The following is a 25,742-nucleotide window of genomic DNA, read 5'->3' as shown; positions in this document are numbered from 1 at the left end:
CGCCAATAATCAAGGCTCTCAACTGTTTCCAACGAAGAAATACTTCAGCGAGAGGAATGTCTGTCAATTCTTTGTTGTAGAAAACAACTTAAAAAACCAACGTTTCTATATTAACTTAGTGTTAGATTATTCCTAGGAATAACCTCTATATGGATATAAGAAACCCCTTTCTACTAGAGTCAACACTTTTCCACCTGAACAGAGTAGTCGAGAGTTTAGAAAAATGAAACCTCTTACAGGCTTTATCCCATAAAACGTAACATAAGTCAATTAAATGAAAAGTGTGTGGTGGTGGTCAAAGGGTAGTATAGGTCCCGGGGCGAAACGTGGATTGGTACCCACGATGAGCATAAAACCTGGGAAATGCCTGCTGAACAAACACCAACAGCTCTACTACCAAACCCTATCTCCACCTCCACGTGGTGACCGCTGGGAGCTCTTTCTTGACGAAAAGCTGCAGACGGAGAAGGATGAAGGCGAGTCTCCCGCGCCTAAAAACGGGACAAATTGTACCAACTGGTCCTCCAGGTTGAGGGTTGGGTAGGGCTGACAACCCTACACGGAAAACAACTCGTTACGAAGCCACAACAGGAGCCTCGGATAGGACGGATTTTAAAACGACGGACCCGGCAACGACAACGGAACAACGATTTACGCATTTTCTTATGGAACGTGCGCTCCCTGTACAGAGATGAAGCTGATAAGCAGCTAGCCGATACCCTGTCCCAATATAGGGCTGATGTAACAGCGTTGCAAGAGATGCGATGGATAGGGACCGGTTTCCTGGAGAAGAGCCACTACACCATATATTATAGCGGTCATCCAGTAAACCATGTGCTCGGAGTAGGTTTCTTAGTCAGCCAAAAAATGAAACCTGCTGTTATCGGCTTTGAAAGCATAAGCGAACGGCTATGCACTCTGCGCTTGCGAGGCAAGTTTAGAAATATAAGCCTCATAAACGTTCACGCCCCTACAGAGGAGACTGCAGAGTCGGAGAAGGATACCTTCTACGAGGCAGTAGAAAGAACCCTCGAAGCCTGTCCCAGATATGATATCAAAATCATACTTGGGGATTTTAACAGCCAAGTAGGGAAGGAGCCCGTATTCAGGCGATACGTTGGCTCCCATAGCTTACACGAAAAAACAAATGATAACGGACTACGGACTATTCAATTAGCAGGGTCACACGAAATGGTTGTTGGAAGTACCTGGTTTGCGCGGAAAGCGGTCCTCAAACATACGTGGGCCTCTCCAGACGAGACCACTTTCAACCAAATTGACCACGTGTTGATCGAACGCCGCCACCTCTCAGCCTTGATGAATGTCAGAACATATAGGGGGGCCAATATAGACTCGGATCACTATCTCGTTGGCATGGTGCTCCGAGCTCGAATAACAATACCACCTAGAATCCCCTCTGACAATCAGGTGAGAGTGAACACCGAAGCCATCCACAACACAACCCTCCGCGACACCTATAAGAGGGAAATGGATGCCGCAATAACCGCAGTCAACAGAGGACCTGGAGATGAAGCATCAACTAATGATCTTCACAACCACCTGAAGAACGTTATCATGGATACGGCCACAAATATACTTGGCCCCAGCCGCAAAAGGAGTCCGAACGGCTGGTTTGACGATGAATGTAAGCTAGCAACGGAACGGAAGAATGCCGCATACCGAGTAATGTTACATTCTCAAAGAACACGGGCACGCGCAGAGACTTATCACGAACTCCGTCGAGCGGAGAAGCGACTTCACAGACGGAAAAAGGAAGCCTGGGAGAACCAACAAGTCTGCGAACTAGAAAAGTACAGGGAGCAACCGCACCAGGCGCGGAAGTTTTACCAACAAGTCAGCAGGATGAAGCCTTATACACCTCGATGCTCATCCTGCCGAGACAAAGAGGCAAATCTGATTTCCGACAGAATGGGCATATTAGGGCGATGGGTTGAGTACTTTGATGAGCTACTGAACAACCAGAACATCGGCGAGCTGGAGGTCCCGCCAACTGAAGACGACGGAAAAATACTGCCACCACCAAGTTTAGGAGAAACAGTCCGTGCGATTCATCGGCTAAAAAATCATAAGTCGCCAGGAGCCGATGGAATTACAGCCGAAGTGGTTAAATATGGAGGCGACCAGTTACACCAAGTGGTTCATCAACTTGTGCTCAAGGTATGGGACAGCGAATCAATGCCTGACGATTGGCAACGAGGCATTATCTGTCTCATACATAAAAAGGGAGATATCACACAGTGCAGCAATTATAGAGGTATCACGTTGCTGAGTACCATCTATAAGATATTCTCCACTATCTTGCTAGGCCGGATAGCCCCATACGCACAGAACATCATTGGCCCATACCAAAGAGGCTTCACTCCAGGCAAATCAGCAACAGATCAGATTTTCTCTCTACGGCAGGCGATGGAAAAACTGTTGGAATATGGACAACAGTTGCACCATCTGTTCATCGACTTTAAAGCCGCCTATGATAGCATAGCCAGGGTAAAATTGTACACGGTCATGAGAGAATTCGGTATCCCGACGAAATTAATAAGACTGACTAGGCTGACCCTGACCAATGTGCGAGGCCAGATAAAAGCAGCAGGATCACTCTCAAGACCATTCGATATCAACAACGGTCTACGACAAGGGGATGCGCTATCATGCGTCCTCTTTAACCTGGCCCTCGAGAAAGTGATCCGTGATGCTGAGGTGAATGCAAGAGGTACGATCCTCTTCAAGTCCACCCAACTACTGGCCTATGCTGACGATATCGACATCATGGGAAGAACCACCCGAGACGTACAAACTGCCTTCATCCAGATCGAGCAGGCGCTAATCGGCGCGAGATCTTGGGCTGCACATCAATGAAGGCAAGACAAAATATATGGTGGCAACGTCAGCACCGAAGACGAAGACGAATCAACCAACAACATCAAACCGCACTGGTCAAACACAAACACGAACAAGAATAAGGATTGGAGAATACAACTTTGAGACCGTTGACAATTTCTCCTATCTAGGGTCGAAAATCACAACCGATAACAACTACGATGATGAAATCCGCGTACGGTTGTTGTCAGCCAACAGAGCCTATTTCAGCTTACAAAAACTGTTCCGCTCGAAAGGTCTCACCATTGGGTCAAAGCTCTTACTGTGCAAGACTATTATCTTGCCAGTCCTCATGTATTCCTCGGAAACTTGGGTTCTTAGCAAGAAAAATTGCGAACTCTTGGCCGCGTTCGAGAGAAGAATCCTCCGAAGAATTTTTGGCCCCCTACATGAGGATGGACGATTCCGTAGCCTACACAATGACGAAATCTATGAGCGATACCATGACCGTCCGGTTGTGGATAAAATCCGGCTCAATAGGTTACGGTAGGCGGGTCACTTAATCCGTATGGATGAAGATGATCCACCCGGAAAGTCTATAAGGGCAATATCTATGGTAGGAAAAGAAGACGAGGCAGACCCTGCCTAAGATGGAGCGATGGCGTGGGCCAGGACGCCAGACAGCTTTTAGGGATATCGAATTGGTGAAGCTCGCCGCAAAACCGGGATGTCTGCAGTTCCTTATTAAGGCAGGCCTAGACCGGATACCGGTTGTTGCGCCGTTGATGATGATGGATATAAGAAACCCCTTTCTACTAGAGTCAATACTTTTTCACCTGAACAGAGTAGTCGAGAGTTTAGAAAAATGAAACCTCTTACAGGCTTTATCCCATAAAACGTAACATAAGTCAATTAAATGAAAAGTGAATTCTAGCAGTTCTCAACACCGGCGTTCCAGCAAGCCTTTCGTAATGAAGTCATTTAGGTGCCACAATTGGTTTAAACGGTTCAAGGAAAGAATATCAACGGAATATGATCCCCGTTCAGGAAGGCCTTCAACCTCAATTGACGACTTCCATGTGGCCAAAGTGTGTGCATACCAATCGTCGTTTGGCGATTTGAGAGATGGCACAGAAGTGCGACATCTCATTTGGGTCATATCAGGAAATGTTGACCCAAAAATTGGAGATGAGAAGGGTTGCAGTCAAATTCATTCCACGACTGATGACAGAGGATCAAAAAATGCATCGCCTGGAGGTTTGTCAGGAGCTCTTGGAAATGGCCAATGCCAATTGAAACTTCTTGAAAACCATCATTACATGTGACGAGCCTTGGGTTTATGGTTACGACTTGGAAACCAAGGTGCAAGGTGGAAGTAAAAAAATTCACCAAAACCAAATTTTTAAATCTTTCGGTCAAATACCAGTTTTTACTATTATTTAACTAAATCCATTGACATTTTATGGTTCACATGATCTAGTTTGCTATAATTTTAGTAAACCCAAAGTACTTTCTTTTTTTGGCCTTTGTCCTGTACAGAAGCGGGGTTGGCTCTTCATGATCGGTTGCGACATTCAGTTCTGTATAACCTGAATGCAGTCGCGAGGTTTTCAAAGCGTATTTTCAGAGTATCAAGTCACCGTGGTTCCATCAGGCCTTTCGGTCGCTTACCACTAACTTCGATATTCAAACCAATTTTGGCAAGTGAATTCTTGTTATCGTGAATTACGTGATCGAAGACGTTTCGAATGTGATCAACGCGTGTCAAGCCACTAGTTCAACGCAACATCTTGGTCTCCATTACCGCAAGACGCCGTCCATTGTCTTTTATAGTTGGCCACGACTAAGAACCATAAAGGGTGATAGGGCGGACGACACTGCGGTAAATTTTAGATAGACGTTCGTTGATACGTCGATCGTGGCACCCAGACATTTTTTTACCCCCATCCCATTCAACTCTATATTGAAAATATTATTGAGAATTCGCTCATTCAACTCTATATTGAAAATATTATTGAGAATTCGCTCATTTTCTGAATAAAGTTAATACTGGCTTGGTTAATTGAAGATATGATATTTTTGAATTTATTTTTTGGCAGTCTTTTTCTAAATTTTTAGTTTTTCAATGATCATTAACCCTATGACATTGGCAAGTCTGTTTGTTGTTCTTTAAACTGATTTATGCCTGCCGCTCTGCCTAATACACGCACTTTTCTGAGGAACGGTTACATAACTTGATATGAAATTTTGTGGAGGGCAGAAGGGGAGTGTATTTTTCTTTCACCAATTATAGACATTTCTGGTGTCGAATGAAAGATAATTCTAATATAGGCTACGATATAAAGCATGATATTAAAAAGTTTCACGAAAATCCCACAATTATTGACTAAGTTAAAATATCTCGAAATTGTCTTTTTTGTCCAAGTTTGCACGTATAAACCAAAACACTGAAATCAATATCACATTTAATTGAGTCAGTATATGTATATACATTGACATGCTAAATGCATGTACATTACGAGCTATGTCCAAATGGAGAAGTTCTGCGCTCATATATTTTTGCACAAGAAATATGCAAAACCTTTCATGTGGCGCCCAGCTTTCGTTTGCCATTTGCTGTTCTTCACACATTATGAAAATACAACAAGAGGGTGGCCTTACAATGCTCTTACCTTCTTTCAAACTTCAAATACTCTGATTATTATTGAAATAAGTTCCGCGGCTTCCTTTCTAATTGCTCATTCACATATTTTATAGCAACAGTGAATGGTTGCTTTAGTGTAAAAATTTTAAGTATATGTGCCATAAGCAGAAGATAAATCCCTAGAATGTCGGGCAGATTAAAGTACATCTGGCGACTCGACGTTTTGTCCTTAATGGCAGTAAGGCTATATCTATTGTCGTTTCAATGATTTTAATGGATACTGGATCGTTCCTGTACCCTCCTACTCTCTACTTAACCATTTTACAACGCTAGTCTGCAAGAAAGGTTCAGCTTATGTATTGACTGCAGGTCGTCTTATGCTCTTTTATAGGTGGATCGTAAAATTTTTCACCTTTACGGCTCTATGCGATTTAGTCTGATTGCAACTTGTATTCCTTGCGTCTCCTTAACTTTAGCTCACAATTCTCAAACTCACCGGCTACATGTCTTTCCGCTTTCCAAATTTTATTGCACTTCTTTCATTTACTCTTTTTTTGGTGGCATTGGTATTCTACGCGGTATCTGACGTTTAGTTTATAGATACCAATCAAAATAATCTATTTACATAATAATGTAAAGCCATATGGGTGGTTGCACGTAGATACTCTTCGTTACAAGAATAGAGTTACCAGTTCCAGAATCATTTTGGGGAAGCTATAAGCGATTACTTGTTAAGTGTATCTATTGTTTCCGATCTGAGGAATAAGAGGGAAACTGCATGCGCTTATTCCCTACCAGCCAGAAATCAGTTAAGGGGACTTTTCACAGTTAGCATATTTTTTGAGACAGTTTGGCCATTTATTATTGGATTTGTCTTGACTTGACTTCAAAAAAGTGCATTTAAGTTTTTACATTCCAAATAGCCGCTTTTGAAATGGGAAAATATGTTTTTCAAAACTTCTCATTTTTCTCAGGAACTGCTGGATTGATTTTAATAATTTTTTATCAAAATAATTGTGATTCGTTGGCTTTAAGTCCCTTTTCTCGAAATTTAATTTTTAAAAGCTGCCAAAATTCGACTTTTTAGCCGATCCCATTACCACATGCTCATGCTTCATCACTGGAGATTACATTACATTTAGATTCACCGAGTATATCACCCCGAAAGGTTTGATCTTCAAAAAGGCAGTTTTGAGTAAACTCAAATCGCTTTTCTGGATTGACTTCATTAACATAAATTCTATTCCGTATGCATTTCGAGGGAAGTTCTATGATGCGGCTGGCTGTTATGGGGGAAGGGGGGCATGGGTAATATTGTATTCTTGGAGACGAATACGGATGCGAAGAATCGGTATCGCAGCGCAGAAAAATTGGGTATTTGTCAAACATTCAAGATATGCCAAAACAGTGACCAGAAACGTAAAGGGTGAAAAACACTCATTTGGCACTACTATCATATATTATTGACAACCTGGGGGATTATGTCAACGACAGGCCTCCCGAAGGTCCTATTTCGAACAAAAAATACTTTATGGAACGACAAATGGAGAAAAATTACAGCCGAATATGTCCAATGTTGGATCGAATCCATTCCACTGGGCAGTGAAGGCAGTATATGATACTAAAAGCCTCCATACGGAGTATGAACTAGTCATTCTTTTTTGAGTTTAGCTTTTAATTTTACATTATTAACTTATCCTCTAAGAATATGAACCTCAATACCGGTGAACACAATCAAAATCGAAAATTTTCAATTTTCACCACTTTTTTGCAAATAATGCAAACAAGTCGGGAAACCGGAAGCTGGACGCTTCAGGTACGAAAGGTTTTGTATATTTCTTAGTACGTAGCACGTAATATATGCATATGTCCACTTTCGGGTGATATTGACATTGATAGTCTTCAATTTTCAAAGAAGCAACAACTTCGACGTATTATAAATTTGTTAGTAATAGTGCGATTTCCATTAAACTTGGTATGATTATGCTTTACATTATAGCCTACATCGCTGCAGAATTTCGTGCCGCTAGGATGAATTTAAGGGGGGTTTCTAGCCAATTACAAAAAATTATAGGAATATACTATTATTAACTTTCTTTGAACAGATATCGGTATGAAAGGTATTTCGGAGCCAAGGCACCATATAGTGGCAGCCTCCTGATTTTTTTCAGATTTTTCGGTTCGGCAGTTTCTGAGAATGGTCCCCTTAAAGAAATGATCACTTTCAACCCCCCGCACTCCCCACGTTTCCAAGAAATGTCAAAACTAAGACCGGCTTCGAAAAGTAATAATCGAGACATTTAATTTGATGCCCCATATGACTATATTTGATGAAAAAAAATTTTGCACCCCCCTTTTGCATGTATGGAGACCCCCCTTAAATTGAACGTAAAAGGATGTAACTCACTGTATGTATGAGCGTTCACAGTTCCCACCTTCCTACCAAATTTGGTGTCAATCGCTATAACCGTCTCCGAGAAAAATGCGTGTGACGGACAGACAGACAGACAGACAGACAGACGGTAAATCGGTTTTAATAAGGTTTTGTGTTTACACAAAACCTTAAAAAGCACCTTTGAATATATATTATCTGAAATGGTTCATATTCTTCATAATTTTATAAAGAAAGATACCCAATTATCGGTTTAATACTTTTTGGGTTAGAATTTCCACAAATGTGAAAAATGCAATTTTACAAAAAAAACGTATTTAAAAAGTTTCTCACTATAACAAACTAAACACAGTTACAAAAAAATCAAATGCACTTGTAGAAGCGACTGTCACCAAGTATTTATAAATGCTTTCTACATAGCGCTACTAGATTACGATTCCGATCGATATCGATATGGAGAGAATTTTGAGGTCTGGACACTGTATAGAGGCAGCTTCACAATTTTTTTCAGACTTTTTTGGTTCGGTAGTTTTTAAGAATGGGTCCGTTAAAGATATTATCATTTTCGACTCCTTGCATTTCTCGCCTTTCCAACAAATGCTAAAACTAAGATTGACATTAACGAGTATTAATCTAAACCTCTCATTTGATACCCAACATGACTATATTCGGTGAAACAAATTTTACACCCTCCAACTGACGACCCCCCCCCCCCCCCCCCTTGCCTTAATTAGAACGTACAAAGATGTAACTCACTGCATGTCTGGGCATTCATTGTTTCCACCTTTTCACCAAATTTCGCCGCAAATTTGGAGTACAAAGCCATTTTGCAAAGGACTGCAACTGGATGCCCATGTGCGTATCCTGCATGGAAGAAAAAATAGCGATAGTAAATTCCCAGCGTTCAGAAAGGCGATCATAAATAGTTTATGCATCTCAATCTGAATCACTCTCGACCGGCCCAAGACCCATCTGCATAGCGGAGTATGAATAATAATAATCGTTGGCGCGAAAATCCAATTGGATTAGGGCCTTGAAGTGTACTTCATTCAAGATCGTAACGGTACACTGCAGGATTACAATACCCTATAGGAGGCAATGTGGTCAGCATTGCGCTCGGCCGAGATTATTACCCTGATTTGACTCAGGTACTCATTCACAGCTGAGTCGACTAGTATCCGACGTCAAACCACGATACAAATTCCACTGCCACCAGTGAGATTTGAACCGCGACCTTCCTTACGAAAGGCTTGTGCTCTAACCACTCAGATATCCAGACACGTGTATGAATAGCAGACAAAAACAATAAGGCGGGGATATGCAGCTGCGGAAATCAAGCTGTAGAGAAAAACACATCCAGAGGGCGGGATCTCACGTGCCAAGATAGGAGGAAATAGATTACGAAGACTATTTTCTGTAAAATCAAATGCCGTGACGAGGTTTATTTTTTTTGATAGACCCAGGCAGACTATTTATTCTACCTGGTTGCTGGCGGCTGTCAACCTGCGTCAACAGGTCCACTCAGGCTCAGGTGATTTTCAAGTTGTAGAGCGTTTCGCCAACCTGGTTTGGAGTTCGGACGAATCTCCACTAAGCGGCTCTAAACACTACCCCACCCCCAGCTGATACTGGGTTTCAGCGACAAAACCCGACTCCAGGCCCACCAATTTTAAAGACGCGGATCAAATCTCACGCGCCGTGCACCTTTCTCCTCCCCCGGGGACAAAAGAGTTTAGCCTGGACACGGAGACGTTCTTCTAAATCTAAATAAGTACTCCCACCTGCTCGATACTTCATAAAGGTTCTCATATGGTGGTTGCAAGGACTTCTGAGAAGCATCCACTCGAACCAAAATGTGTTTGCAGATGTTCAGATGCTTGGGGGTGTTAGCCTTCATCGCAGAATGACGGTATGGCGAGGGTGATTTTAATTTGGCCACGGTATCCCGGGGAAAGCGCAAAAGCCCAGTGTTTAAAAGACCTGACCTGGTATCGAACACAGGGTCACTGGAGAGTGCCAAATTCTCCCGGTATACTAACTCCTCACGATGGGCTGTACGTAGGCCAAGTAAAACGAAAGGCCAGAGGTATTAGTGCAATCCACCGCGTGAACCTATCGATGATTGTGAGGTGATACTTGAAGGCTTTTCACCAGCTGTGGTGAGTTTCGCTAACCTGGTGTGGAGCTCTAACGAATCTCCGCTAAGCGGCTCCACACTAAACCGTCTCCACATTAAGGGGGTCATCCCGTGTGAAGGCCATTTTTTTTGCCATTATTTGAAAAATTATTTTGAAGGACTGGATAAACATAGAAACGTGATTTTTTCACCATATGTTTACTGATATCTCTAGTATATGTGATACATTTTTCAGCTTGATATCGCAGCTAGTTTTTGGAATACGTGTCAATTTATACACCCATCTCCAAAAAAAGGTCTTTTTCTGCTGCCACGCTGGAGGGCGCTGTGTTCATCTGAGGAAAAAAACCCAAACGGCATTTTAATGTGGATAATATTCCACGGTCCGCAAACTAGGATAATTAGAAAATATTAAAAGGTAAATTTTTGATGGGCTTTTAAAGTTAATTTTTTGAATTTTGGTGTTTTTTTACGGCTTTTTTTATGAATAAAAAAAAAACGACCAGTCCGATTGCAATTATCCTAGTTTGCGGACCGTAGAAATATGTATTAAAGAAGTCGTGAAAATTTCAAAGAATTTGGTTGGATAGATTTTGAGCTATGGTGGCAGCCGATTTTCAAGATGCAGTTTCGAGAAAAACGCATTTGAAAATTTAAATGTGATTATCAACAGTAAAATTTTAACTCACCATTAATCTGTTATACCTGGTCCATAGAGAGCACCGTTTCTTTAAAAAAGTCTTATAAGGCCGATTGTTGCACTCTGGTTTCAATTCTGGCTCTTTTAGCGAGGTCAGTCGATCGACGTTCGAACCGCCAAATTCGCGTTTCATTACAGCGGTCGACATAAACCTGATATATGTGACCAGCTTGACATCCCATTGTTACTAGGATTTTGAGAATGCCATTGAATCCTTCATTGAAAATAATTACAGCCAGAAAAGTGGCTATTTCTACGACCTTGGCCCCAAAATGAAGGTGTTTAGGAGCGAAAGTCCAGATCAATGCATTTAACGACTCATTGTTATTCTGGGTCTCTGCTCCGAAACATTTGTTCAGATCATCTCGTGACAAATCTTCGTAGATTGGTTTGATGACTGTTTGAACTTCTTCAGTCAAAGGTGCCTTCTCGTGGTGGAAACTATCCAGTTCTCCTTTAGCTTCCGCTTTGTGGCATTTGCACCAAATGTTCTCGCCTGCTGGACAATTTTGATGCTAAGGATTTTCATCTGTATCACATTTATGGAAGAAAGTTCCCCAAATTTCTTGCTTCATTCCTTCTATCAAATTTGCGTGTCAACGAATAGCTAGCCCAAAAAATGTAGTGAGGTCGTTAATAACCTTATCAGTATGTTTTCCAGCCCCTTTTCTACCAATGCCTTTGCGATTCTTCTTTGCATTTCTAAGTCGCGTTCCCATTCTTTTCTCGACATGTCCTACGCATTCCTTTTTTACTACTACGTATATTTTATTATTTGCAGAAATTCGCAGAAATACCGGAGAAAACTCCAGCAAAATCCAATATACAATATACAAAACTTGTCGCAATTGGAACATCCATGTTCATGCTTGCTGAAAGTTTCTTTGCTGATGTTGATGCGAAGTCCTTTTTATTTTTTGATAACTATCGATTCCCATGAAATACTCGTTGTTTAGTGCGAGCATGACGTTGAACGTTAAAGCGATCTCCCTTCGTACGATCCATTTAGAAAAATCACCGAACATACAAACAGCAAAATATAACTGAGTATAGCTTGAAAGCCTTTTAGTGCTTACTCTAGACTGGATTATCCTTTTTATTCCAAACAGCAAATAAGTTTAGACAATTGATTGGTTTTCCACCTTTTTATATTTATACCTGTGTGCGAATTTATAAGGCTCAGGTAAAAAACTAACAGATAAAAAAGATTCGATGCTCTTTCTCATCGAGTACTCTAGCCGCGGCTGCAAACTCGTTACCTGTTTAACCCTGTAATTTTTGAATGACTCGGAATATCGGAAAATCCCGTTGCCCACATATTCTCCACTATATATAGATACAATTCATGCAAAAAAAAAGTTGATTTCTCCAACCCGACACACGGGATGACCCCCTTAAGAAAGGCAAAATTTCCACTAAACTTTAAATTAATGTTAGAAGTAAAGTAAATTTCAAGAAAATATAATATAATGTTACTAAATCTACTTATTTAAGTAGATATCGGTTTTATCAGACTTTACGGTTGAATAGTTTCTCAGAACAGCTCCTTAATTTAGATAATCTCTTCTGAAACACCCCACTCCCCTGCTTTGCAAATCATTTCAAACCAAAAATCCGCATCCGAAGATATTAATCGCGACCCTTTATGTGAAGTATGTAGCTAGATACATATTTTTTTTGCATGTATGGCGAACCTCTCTTTGAGTTCAATTTACATAGGATGATGTCATTCGCCCCATGTATGTGACCGCCGAGTTCTAACCTTAAGATCTTCAAAATAGCTAAAAATTGTATGTGACGGTGTTTCTAGTTCTTAGCATACTGAAATTTTGCCCACACCAAATTGACATGTGATAACCACTAAACCTTTCATATGTGAAGTTTCCGACTTCCTGCCTTCATTTTGGTCCATTTTGAAAATCTAGTGCTCTTCTCTTATCCTTTGGAGCGAAGATACTGCTTTATTTTTGAGCTACTCTCTTTCAGCGAAAACAAATAATAACCAAGCTCGATAAGTATTATATAATTAAATCAGTAATTCATCTTTAATATAATCAATAATAACCAAATACATTGAATAACTGAGTCAGTCTTTTGCTTTACCTGGCAACCCGGCCAGATACAAATAATACTTTATATGACTGTTATGACTTTTTGAAGTCATCACAGGGACTGTGTTGAGGTAGGATCTAATCAAAATGCAAATTTACATTTTATTTTGTTTTTAATCATACTCTATTGGTTGTATGCGATCTGAATTTACAATTACACATAAACTGAAATAAAGTAATTACTTTTGCTTGTTTTTCACATTATCCAAAAATAGGTGACAAAGCTATTATCGTAAATCAATACTTGCTCTCATCCTACGTGCATATATGTGCATATGGATGCGAGCATAGCGTTCGCTGCATTGTTATGTCTGCATATCGTGACTTTTATGCAATGATATGCGGATATGTTAGAAATTTCATTTGCAAGTTTATTATACATCTTTGGCAGTAAAACGCTGATCCTTTCGTCTACTGCTTTGTTTAACCGCAAACCCTTTAAAAATTTTACGGCTTTTCAGTCTCTTCTAAAGAAGACGGATATCTAGACAGATAAGGCGAATACGGATTCAGTTACCAGTTAAGAGAAGCTGTGGAAGGATGTAGAAACTGAGAAATATAGGGTGTATTTAGCTATGTATGTGTATAATGCTGACGGTGTGGATTCATCTAGTTTTTGTTTTATTCCAGAGTAATGTACATTTCACAACATATAAACAAAACATTGACAGATCTATCTATTCAGCTAGCCATCTACGTACATATCTATATGGAATATCCGTGCAACGTGTGAAGTACGTAGAGTGGTACACATATCCGTTGGTGCTATGGACATCTACATGTCTCTATGAAGCTAAGTTTTGGTTTAAAATTCACAATGCGGAAGCTGATGAAGTTTTCCGAGTTCAGAGCCAAAGTGTGCACGTAACTTATTCTGGTGGATCCCTTACTTTCCTTTTTCTTAGCGATGGTCCATCACATGTAATGATATTTTAAGGTATACGATATAGAACATGTACAAGGAATACTCAGCTGAATTGTTCTGAGAAAATTTTCTTTATCCGAGCACTTTCACAGCAAGTTTACGAGACTTGCAGAGAGCATATAGTTTATATCCTTTCTTGCTTGGAATGAGATGCGGTAATATAATCGGCATCATCTTGTGTATGGGTGTACTAGAAAGAATAGACGAAAGAGTGAATATAGATATATTTTTTCTTCCACTGAATACTTTTCTCATTTCTGATTAATTGTGGCTTCTAAGTAAACTATCTAAAGTGGGAACGGAAATGTATGGAAGGACGAAGTGGCTTTATGGTAATCGGCTGATTGGGCTAGATAAATGAAACTAAATTAATCTAATATTGATGGCTTCTTAAGGGTTTGTGTAACACCATATCAAACCACTTCCAGAAGCTACCTAACATACAAATCTGAAAAAAATCAGTTTTATGCGCTTATGTGAAATTTAAATCTCAAACTACATTCCATTCCGATATCTTCTCAAAAAAGGTTAATAATAATAGTATATCGCCAACTTTTTGAAATTGACCGGAAACGCCCCTTAAATTTATCCTACGACTACCAAATTTGGGAACAGCATAGAGAATGGTATTGCACACATCACTGCAAAGTGCCTATTAGTACTAAAGTCATAATGATTCGAACTCAATTTCGGGTGAATTTAATGAATCTTAAGTCATACAAATAAGACGCTGACGTCATAATTAACGACAATAATTGACATGCGAGTGAAATTCTAAAGTCACATGCTATATATGGAGAAGCTACTTTTCTCCAGTGGCTGCTCCAGGTGACCTTCGCATTTGCTAATAATGTTGAACTCCTAGTGGGAAGCGTATGACGTTGACTACTATCAGCACTTTTCAGATCAATTTATTCGCGTAATTGGCTCTTAAAAGTTAATATGCCATTGAATTTTTAATTATGTACAAGTAGAACTGTCATGCACTCAAGGTTCCTCATATAACGAAACAAAAATCATAAAGCAATCTCTGAGGCTAGACCATATGGATAAGAGTCCTGTTAAAAAATAAGAATGTGCTCGAGACTTGGGAACTTAGTAAGACTTCACCCTTCTTTGAAAGGGAAAGGCAAATTGATTGGAGTGCAGATAGACACGTTGTCCAAATATTATGAAAATGTAATTAGAAGCAACCGTTTTGAGGTAGAAGAAATGAGGAAGTCCATAATGGCCACCAATTTCCACCGTGCATCAACTGGCAATGACCCTCAGCAATTTTACCGCCCGGAAGGTAAAACTTCATGGTGCGGCTGGCAGCGGACTATGGCAAAAAATGAAGAATACAAGCACCAGGATGTCCTTCCCTATGAAGTTATATCTGTAAGGACCTAACAAGAGAATAGTTTTTGACAAGTTATGTAGGAGCCTCTAATCGAAATGCAAATGAAGGTTTCAACAGGATGATTTGACAAATTGCACCAAAGACACTGTTCAATGGTCAAATGGTAGTTATGGTAAAACTGCTTCCAATATTGCTTTCTGCCTTTACAATGAAGGGCATTTCACTCTCATGGAGATCATGAAAGAGTCAGATGTGACTACAGGAAAGCGATGTTTCAGTGCAATGGAAAAGAAAAATTCAGAAAGGATTGGAAGGTCAGAAGCCTTGTAGTAGCTACCAAAAAAAAAAGCGAGGAGCTCGCTTAGAGAAGTTAAGAGAAAAGCCCAGGAGGAAGCCATCGAAGAGGACGGAGTACTGCACGGCCCAGGAATTGATTCAGGCTGATAAGAATCGTTTTATCCAAGTTTTCAAAAAGAATTCTCTTTTTTTTTTAAATCGATTTTGCTCAAAATGTCGTTTTCTGAAGCGACGAACGCTCCTCAGGGGGTAAAAACAAAGATAATTTAATGCGGTTTGCGGGAAATAACAGCTACCACATGCCATTCTCGCGTGAAGCTCTAACATTTACTCTGAAATATATTTTTAAAAACTTTAAAATCAAACATTTTCAATTAATTTTTGATAGTTATTTTTCACACAAACCGGGGACTTAAATGGGAGGTTCACACGATAATCACCTGGGTACTAAGAATTTTTGTGTTTCAGAGCGACCGGACGGCTGCAATCGTAACGGCCAATGGAAGCCGATTTTTACACGCCAAACGGTTTTATAACATCGAGGGGGCTAGGGAGGGGCTAGGAAGGTTTTTTTAATTGAAGCTAAAGATGTAGCCAATAATTCTCTTTAAGCAATACATTCCTAGTTTGCTAATTTTAGCCTTGACTTACTTCTGACAATAGACCCTTCCAAACTGTACTCCCCCTTTAATAAATATGTTTCAAAATGTGAAGTAAACCAATTCAAAGTTTTTCGAAAATCCTCTTCAGGATTGGTTATTTGTCGTTGGCTGCGTTATGAACAAAGTTCTTATTTCGATCGTTCGAGTGCATCTACCAATGCTAAGAAGCCCATAATATGTACTACTTATTTGCAATGAAAACGGCTTTTTAAGGTTTAAAACAAAACCTTATTAAAATCGATTCACGGTCTGTCTGTCTATGTCTGTCACACTCACTTTTCTCCAAAACGGCTAAACCGATCCGAACAAAATTTGGTGGACAGATGAAAACTATGACTTCCCACCCATACTGCGAATGGTATAAATTTAGGTGGAGTTTAAAGGAGGGCTTCCCATACATACAAAGGGGGGAATCAAAAAATTTTTCACCGGATATAGTCGTTTGGGGTCTCGATTAGTGCTTTCCGCAACTGGTTTTAGCTTTGTCGTGAATTGCATAGTGCCCGAGTGAGGAGTCAAAATGTACGCACTTAAAGTGAGACAGGACTCATTTTTGGAAACTACCAAACCTAAAAATCCGAAAAAAATCATGATGGTGCGCTTAGATGAAATCTAGGCCTCAAACTATATCCCATTCCGATATCTGCTCAAATAAACTTACTAATATTATATTACCAACTTTTAGAAACTTACTGAAAACCTTAAATTCTTCCTAGGACTGCCAAATTTCGCACCAGCATTGCCAAATTTGATGGAAATCTGATCATAAATGCCAAAATTATAGCAGCTCAAAGTTAGCAATTTCGCGCGAATTTACTGCTTCTAAAGCCATGCAAATAAGATGCTGACGTCATAACTAACGAGAATAATTGACATTCGCGTGAAATATTATAGTCACATTTATAAAGAGTCTACTTCTTAAGTTCATCCTAGGAGTACTAAATGCATCGGCATAGAGGACAGTCTCGTGCATATATATGCCAAATTCTATGGAAATCCGACTATTAGTGACAAAGTTATAGCAGTTCAAACTTATCAATTTCGTGTGAATTTACCGCATCCTAAGCCATACAAATAAGAAGAGAATTTAAGGGGAAGTCCCCATACATGCAAAAGGAGGATGTAATTTTTTTTTTCACCAAATATAGTCATGTGGGGTATCAAATGAAAGGTTTCGGTTAGTACTGGTTAGTTTTGACATTTGTTGGAAAGGTGGGGAGTTCGCGGGGTCGAAAGTGATTATTTGTTAAAAGGGGTCATTCTCCCAAAATCAAGAGACTGCCACTATATGGTGGCTAGGCTCCAAAATACCTTCCATACCGATATCCCTTCAAATAAAGTTAATAATAGTGTATTACTACAATTTTCAATAATTGGCTGCAAAATCCCCTTTAAGTTTATCCTAACACCACCAAATCGCAGCAATGTAGGCTATAATATAGAGCTTTATCCTACCAAGTTTTGTGGAAATCGCACTATTACTAACAAAGTTATAATACGTCAAAGCTGTCACTTCTTTGGAAATTCAATACTTTGAATCAACATTACCCGAAAGTGGATATTCTCACATAATATATGCGTATCTTACGTGTTACGTACTAATGGGACAAATTCATACTCAAATGTCTTCATAAAGGAAATACACAAAAAACCTTTCATACCTGAAGCGTCCAGCTTCCGGTTTCCCGACTTGTTTTCATACTATTTATCTAGGGTTGAGTATACGAAACGACTATGTGATAATTAATAGTAAGTCATTTAATCGAATTGATTTTTCATAAGAATATCTTAGAGATAAACTATACTAAAATTCTTGTATAGATCAGTTGAGATACTTGTCGATTTTCCACTATAGAACAATTTCAGTGATATCTGGTGCTTGAGATTTAATTAAAACGAAAGTGCATATCTCGCGAACAATGCTTCTTGATTGGATAAAAACAATGCCACCGTCATGCTTTTGTATCTTACTATTTCATCAGCGCTATAAATTCTTTTCTCACTGGAGCAAGTGTTTATAGTTCTGTATAAAACGAATAAACTAAGTCCATGTCATACAACAGTTCCTTGGAACGTGTCGTGATAAGGAAATACGAGTAAATGAAAACTGCTCTAAGGAAGCTTAATTAAAAGTGCATCTTAAATGCAAAGGGAAAATGAACCTTCTTCACAAAATTTGTCTGAGAAGTTGAATTTATGACGAGAGAGAATATATAAGAAATTACTAGGACAGTAAGAAAATCTCAATACTTACAGTAACTAGATGAGCGCGGAGTTGCTACGTAGAAGCTTCTGTCAAGCAACTGGCAGGTCTTTCTCGACTTACGGGTCGTGGTGGTGTGGTGGGCGATCGTATCGTTGGATTCGGTCGTAAGTGTGGTGGTATTGGTGAGTCCTCAGATAAATATCCCGGATAAGAATGCGATGATACGGCCATATCAGGATAAAACCAATAGTAACAATAGGATGACGTACTAAGAAGTCTTTGGTGCATCTGTCTGGTCTCTTCGTATTCCTTCAATGCTTTGAAGAAAAGGTGTGCTGCAAAAGTTACTGAGGTTAGGCGTCATCATTAAAAAACTGGTACCTATGTAGTATAATTGTTATTTAGAACAAGAACATCACTATATCACATAAAAAGGAAGATTATTACAATATAATATAATAAGATAACATTTTATTTTTCAATAGGTTACTAAAAGTATGGTATTCAAATATTATCCAATATAAATAAGGGTAACAAGTTATCATAATTTCTAGTAAACGCTCTATATTTTCTTCAAGCTGCTGCAAAATTTCATTCTGACATTTCGAACCTTTTTCTTATCAAGGATATCAGTCCAAAATCTTAAATTTAATCTGGTAATATTTCCCAACTACTTATTTATTTACACAGCTACTAATTTATTTATCGGTATACATAAACTACTAGTTTCCTTCAGAAATATGGGAGCTAGTCATCTGCTACTCTGCAATTAAATAAGGTGAATGATTAACACCCAAGGGTGTGTCAAAACCTGATAAGTTATTTGTAGTGCTAAATGAGAGACACCAGTTTAATAAGCTGAAACCATAGTCGTCAACAGGAAAAATTGAATTTCGAATCAATCTTGTTAAGTTCAAGAAAAATGCACTATTTAAGGGGCACAACTAGTGTGAAATTTTCCAAAAAACGACTTTTTTCCTTTTGCATTTCTTGGATAGTTACCTTTAAAAATAACACATAAAATTTTCAAGATGACATCTCAGATAATTTTTGAGTTATAGCCTTCTAAGGGTAGCTGCTCGTATGTTATAAATGCCGCCATCTGAGACGCGGTTCCTAATTTATTGCTTGGGTTATGCGGGCGTTGTAAAGAATCATAATATGTACATAGTATTAGGTGACCACATACATAAATATATATGAGTCTGCGATAATGCGAATGCGTAATTCGTGTTTCCGACTAATTCGTACAGATTTGCCGCTCTCGGGGATTAATTTTCTTTATTTTGTTCTTCCGGTATTTGGTAATCCGATAATTTGTACCAAATCGTCAGTTCCATGACCGTACGAACTATCAACATTCCACTATATAATATTTATCAATTTACAACAATACTTTACAACAGTACTTTTATTTTTAATCGCTTTTTTCTCACTCTATTTTTTAAATTTGATAATAACATATCAGTCAAGTTGATTGTTTCTTCTAATATTTCCCTTCAAAATTACATCATTTATTTTCATTTCAATTCATTTGCCTTTAAAAAAAATTACAACGTGTCCAAAAACGCATGAAGATGGAAACAAAGGATTGTAACTCTCTCTCTAAGTGGTAAGAAGTCACAGACTTCGAATCCATCCACGACTTTGAGAAATCTGGTCCTGGCCGAGGCACAGAAGCCTCACCAGATTCATGTTCCCCTACGGAGAAATCTATGGAAGACAAGCTCTCCACTTCAGTGGAAAACCTAACCCGGTGCCTACGGCGCGGTCAGCGAGAAAGGATAGTACAGCAACTCCCTTAATGAGAGGAACTGGAAATCTGACTACAGCCGGCCTCCCGGTGATCCTTTTGACTAACTCTTCCAAAAAACGGATGAGGAAGGCTCGGCATAAGGAAACTTTAGCCGCAATAGAGAAGGGACTACAGACTTGCTTGTCAGAGCCTTCTCCTCCATCTCTACCATGAAAAAAGGAAAAAAGGGAAGGTGTTGATGTGGACGGGCTGCAACAGCATGCAGCTTGGACGCCGTGAACCTCGGAGGGCTCCAAGCCGACGACAACAGAAGGCACTACGAAAGAAGGCGAAGTTTCTTGGGAATAAGGACATGGGCCTTGTTACACCAACAAGTGTGAAAATGTCCAGAGGAATCGAATGCAAGAAAGCGGAACTTGCGGCAGGAGTTGAAGACAAGGTGGTAACCCCGGTAAGATTCAGTTTGCACTTTTCATATTAGACTACACTTATGCCTACACGCATAAGAGTTATTCAAATAAACCTGCAATAAGCCAAAGCCTCTTCCTATTTATTGGTGGCAAGGCTGGCAAAGTTATAGGAATGTCCCTATGTATTTCTGTTTCATGAGCCATGGTTTCGTTTTAACAAAATCTGTGGTGTTGGGTAATCAAGTCAAGGGGACTAGGATCTTTTTCCATGAAAGATCCTCGAGACCGAGGACCTACGTTCTGATGTTAAAATTGTTAGAGGTCGCTATGCTGAGACAATTCTCTTCCCAGGACTTTATTGCGGGCAGCTTACAATTCCAGGTAAATGGTAAGAGGAGAAACGTCATAGTTGCCTCTGCTTATTCACCCTATGATTCTTTTTGGCCTCCGCCGACGCAAGAACTAAGGGATTTGGCAGTGTTTGCAGATTCAAATAGCCTTGAATTCTTAATAGATTGTGATACGAACGCTCAGTAGATTAGTTGGGGCAGTAGCAAACGCAACCCAATAGGAGAGAAGCTGTTTTATTTTTCCAATTCAGCAGCTTGGTGCCCGTGAACATAGAGTGGGCCCCTACGTTCATGGGCCCAAGAAGAAGTGAAGTAATTGACTTAACAATCTGCACTTCAAAGTTGTTCGAGTTGATTAGAGACTGGCGAGTGCTAGATGAAGTCTCACTCTCAGATGACCGATCGTACTTCGAATTTAGTCTGACTATTGCAGGTCAACACTTTGTAGTACAAAGCGGATTCCCAGGAAAACGGATTTGACAAAGTTCAATGAACTTCTTGGCCACAGAGTGGCGGAACTTACAGCGTGAATATAAGAGGCTCGTGACACGTTCGAAACGAGACTCTTTTAGAGCATACTGTGAGGAACTGGAAGATGAAAGGGAGACTTCCAGGTTGTGCAGAGTCCTTAATAAGGATGAGTCGACCAGGTTGGACTCTTTTAGAAAACCGGATGGTACTCCAGAGTTGAATCTATACAGACCCTCTTGGAAGGACACCACACCGGAGAACAGATCTCAGAAGTGGTTGCAATGGGTATTGGGATACTGCAAAAGCGGTTGTTCCCAATGAAAAGACGAGAGCTGCTATACTATTATTTGAATACTTCAAAGCACCTGGCATGGATGGCATCTGCGATGGTAAAGGAGGGTATAGAGTACTTACAGCGACTTCTAAGAAATGTTTCTCATGGATATATTGCTCTGGGCTACGTGCTTTCCTCTTGGCAGAAGATTAAGGTGGAGTTCAAACCAAAGCTTGGGAAAGATGACTATTCAAATCCAAAGAACTTCGGGCAAATCAGCTTAACATCATTTCGCTGAAATGTCTGGAAAGACTGGTTGGGCGTCACATTCGCGGAAAGGGGCTCAGGTCGCACCCACTAAATAAAAACCAACATGCTTACCAACATGGAAAGTCCTCTTTGGTTTCAAAGACAGAGGACGCAATTCTGAAAGGCGAGTACACGATAGGGGTATTCCTGGACATTCAAGCGGGGTTCGACTGTGCGCCCTTCCAAAAGCTCTTTGATGCCGTCAGAGAGCATGGTGTTGATGAAATTTTAATTACAAGTGCATCTACGATATGCTAACGCAGAGATTTCTGTATGCTGAAGTAGGTGTTGTTCGCTACCTAACAACGGAAGTGACGAAAGGCTGCTCTCAAGGAGGTGTGTTATCGCCACTTGTGTAGAGTATGTTGATTGACTCACTACTATGCGAACTGCAAAATCTATCAATACATGTTCAAGCTTATGCAGATGACGTGGTTTGGCTAGCTGTTGGTCGGGAGGTAAAGATGGAACGAACTCTCACAGCTTATGGGCTGTGTAGGCGGGGACTTAGGGTATAACAGTTCATAGATTAATTCGATTAGATCTATGGGGAGACAATGGACATGGAGGGCACAGAGCATTGGAGGAGTTATTGGTTTTCGCAATGCCTTCTGATTCTCGGATCCCCACACATTTCGTTGGTAGAAGATAAGAAGCTACCCTGAAATATAGAGAAAACTGGGAAGAACCAGAAGAATGTGTGTCAGGATATACAGACATCTTCTACACCGATGGCTCAAAAACAGAACAGGATTCTGGATAATGAGTCTCCCCCTCGAATAAAAACGAGAAGTGGGTTTTTCCCTTGGGACAATATTCAACGGTTTTTCAGGCTGAAGTGTTTGCGATCCTAATGGCGGCAACCTGAATGATTGGCAAGCGGTTGAAGGGCAGGTACATCGCAATCTATAGAGACAGTCAAGCTGCATTGAAGGCGTTGAGCAGTCCTTTGATCACTTCAAAAATCGTTCAAAATTCCGGATGCCGAACCAGCAATTTGGGTGTTAGTAGCATTGGCTGATGCTGCAATCAAAAACTAGGAACAAGCTTCCCATAATGACAAGTGGCGAAGTCTTAATGCTGCTAGACACACCAAACTGTCAGAACCAAACAAACATCCTGCAAACTTTATCCTGTCGAAAAGCAAGAAGACTTGCAGAAGTAATGAGGAAGCGGAATCCACGAAACATTTTCTATGTAAGTTCCCTGCCTATGGGCGCATCAGACATCAGATTTTTTGTGCTGATGTGCTCCAGCTGTAGTGGGCAGCATCACATCCACAAACGGAAATCCTATGTTACATAAACGAATCTCAGATATTCCGTTAGACGGGTGAATCGAGTACAATGGACCACTAAGGTCTGAGTGCTCAGAGGCTTTGTCTCTTTCCAACCTCAAAGACACACACACACACACATACTTTAGACTTTAGACTAAGCAATGTCAAACACTCTTGTGAACAAACAGACTGGAAGTCTCAAACCCAGTACTTGCCAGCATCAAAGGACTCCCGAAGATCTATAAACCAGGCAAAGGGATGAGGCAAATCGTTTCAGCAGAAATGTCCAGAATAGGTATGGAAAAACAGTTTGAAACTAGATCGATCAAGAACTCAGGTGAGCTTTCCAATGCTCTTCCATTGATTGTGGAAATCGATGAAGACGAAGCCTTAATGTCCTTCGACATCAAGGCTCTTTTTCCAAGTATCCCGGTTAAAGAAACGACCGTTTTAGTAGAGGACTGGCTTCTTCAACAACATGCGGATCCACACTGGAGAGGTAAGGTAAGTTAAAGTATGTATACAAGAAAACTAGTTCACAACTAGTTCAAACAGGTAAGAGGAGTCCTAAAGGGGAAATCAACGAAATATTCATGGCCAACCTAGAAGCAAAGTTAACTTCGGCAGATCGGATGTCAAGATTTTGGGGGAGCTATGTGGACGGAATCTGCGCTGTTTTAAGAAAGATGATGTGGAAAGAACGTTCATCTTCCTGATTAAACTGCATTCCAATATAGAGTTCATCTTAGAGATGGAAAAGGAAGCTCAATTACCTTTCTTGTGACTGCTGTTGAAGAGGAATCAAAGGAAAGTAAGGAAATCTATAGGAAGTTGACGCACACCAGACGGGTTATCCACAGTACTTCGAATCACACTTATCAAAGTCGCCTTTTTTAACTACATGATTCACTGCATGCTAACTCTTGCCATTTCCTCAGAGGAAGTGATGAAGGAGACGAAGCATATTTTTGAGGTGGCCAGACTGAAGCATAACATCAGCAGCTTGATTAACAAAAGGGACAGGACGTTCCAACGGCAAGCATTCAACAAGCCAACTCCGGAGGCCGAGAATAGCTTTGGATTTCGACGAAATTTCCCTTTCGTTGAAAAGAAAATTGGGGAGATATGGTTCGGACGTCGTCTTCAGGAGCAGGAACAACCAACTCAAAACCCTTCTGGGATCGACCAAAGATCTTATCGATCAAATGGCAAAGTCTGGGGTATACGAAATTTTCGGCGCTGACTGCAGGAAAGTGTACATTGAAAAAACCTTAAAGGAAGGAGAATTTGCGGAAAGAAAGAGCGCGTCGGCTTTCAGATCAAAGGTAGCGGAGCATATTGTCCTAAATAAACATAGGGTTCCCAGGAAGAACGTAAGTTTGGTGAACTACATAAGCCATATGAGGAAATTGGAAGTGGCCGACAGTATAGAAATTTTCAAAACCTTGCAGGATGAACTTCTCAACGGCAACCATTACCCCTGCCTCTTCAAATTCATCAGAAGGCGTACTCGTGGGAAAATTTATAATATTCGTCTCATTGGCGAGACTAAAGACCAGGAGAAGGAAACAAATGAGACTTTAATTAAACCGGCGATTCAAAGGAGAGTAAGTATACATTGAATGATTTTGGATTTCTTTTCTCATCTTAACCTGAGCACTGAAGGAAGCGATAAGTAGTTACCGTAATATGCATATTTGCCTTTTAATAAATAGTTTTAGTATAGTGAAAAGAAACGGTTTTTGGATTTCCTTTATCATCATCATCAACGGCGCAACAACCGGTATCCGGTCTAGGCCCGCCTTAATAAGGATCTCCAGACATCCCGGTATGTCGAAAGTCACTCCAGAATTCAACATACGAGAGGAACTAGCGGAGCTTTTTCAGATCTCTCAACGAATCCCAATAGAGCGTCCAGACAGTGCAGTTTTCGGTGACGGAAGCGAAAGAGTGTTGGGGTGGACTTTTTGATTTTTTGAGGGTTACCTGCCCAGCATGCTGAGTGGATCGACGCCGAAGGCACCCGTCATGCCAATACGCCTGGCGTGAATTTTGCAGATGTTCCAGAAGAGGAAGTTCGACGAGCCATAAACAGCTCGAAGAACTGTAGGGGCCCAGGTCTGGATCTGGTGCAGAATTTCTGGTAGAAAAAATTTACCAGCGTACATAGTCAGTTAGCACACAACATAAATCACGTCATGAGTCGGCCGGAGGAATTTCCACCATTCGTCACTGCGGGGATTACCTACCTTATCCCTAAGAAGGACACGGTACAGGACCCCGCAGACACAAGATCGATTACTTGCTTACCAACCATCTACAAATTCATAACTTCCATTGTTAGTGGAAGGGTCAATGCGCATCTCGAGGCCAACAACATTCTGTCCCAGGACCAGAAGGGCTGCCGAATTAGTTCAAGGGATTGCAAAGAGCAACTCATTATCGATTTGGTAATTGTAGGACAAGCAACTTGAGGCCAAGATATCTCTTTAGTTGCTATATCGATTATGCCAAGGCTTTCAATAGCGTCCTGCATACCTGTCCGGATAGCTGAGTGGTTAGAGCACAAAGCTATCGTACGGAAGGCCGCGGTTCAAATCTCACTGGTGACAGTGGGATTTGTATCGTGATTTGACGTC

At 40.4% G+C, this 25,742-nt stretch overlaps 1 protein-coding gene across 8 annotated transcripts in view; it reads right to left on the bottom strand.

Moving 5' to 3' along the window:
* LOC119658725 (protein doublesex) overlaps positions 1-25,742 on the bottom strand; it is a 320,120-nt gene that overhangs the window by 27,066 nt on the left and 267,312 nt on the right. For 7 of the 8 annotated variants that reach the window (XM_038066381.1, XM_038066382.1, XM_038066383.1 and 4 more), the window contains one exon: positions 18,303-18,589. In XM_038066381.1, the coding sequence (XP_037922309.1) occupies positions 18,327-18,589 (263 nt within the window). In that variant the 3' untranslated portion in view covers positions 18,303-18,326. Of the gene's footprint in view, positions 1-18,302; positions 18,590-25,742 lie in introns of those variants that run through there. The other variant, XM_038066388.1, reaches the window with a different exon arrangement.

The sequence above is a fragment of the Hermetia illucens genome, chromosome 6, assembly GCF_905115235.1.
Source record: "Hermetia illucens chromosome 6, iHerIll2.2.curated.20191125, whole genome shotgun sequence".
Taxonomy (NCBI): domain Eukaryota; kingdom Metazoa; phylum Arthropoda; class Insecta; order Diptera; family Stratiomyidae; genus Hermetia; species Hermetia illucens.
This window is presented reverse-complemented; position numbering and strand designations above follow the sequence as displayed.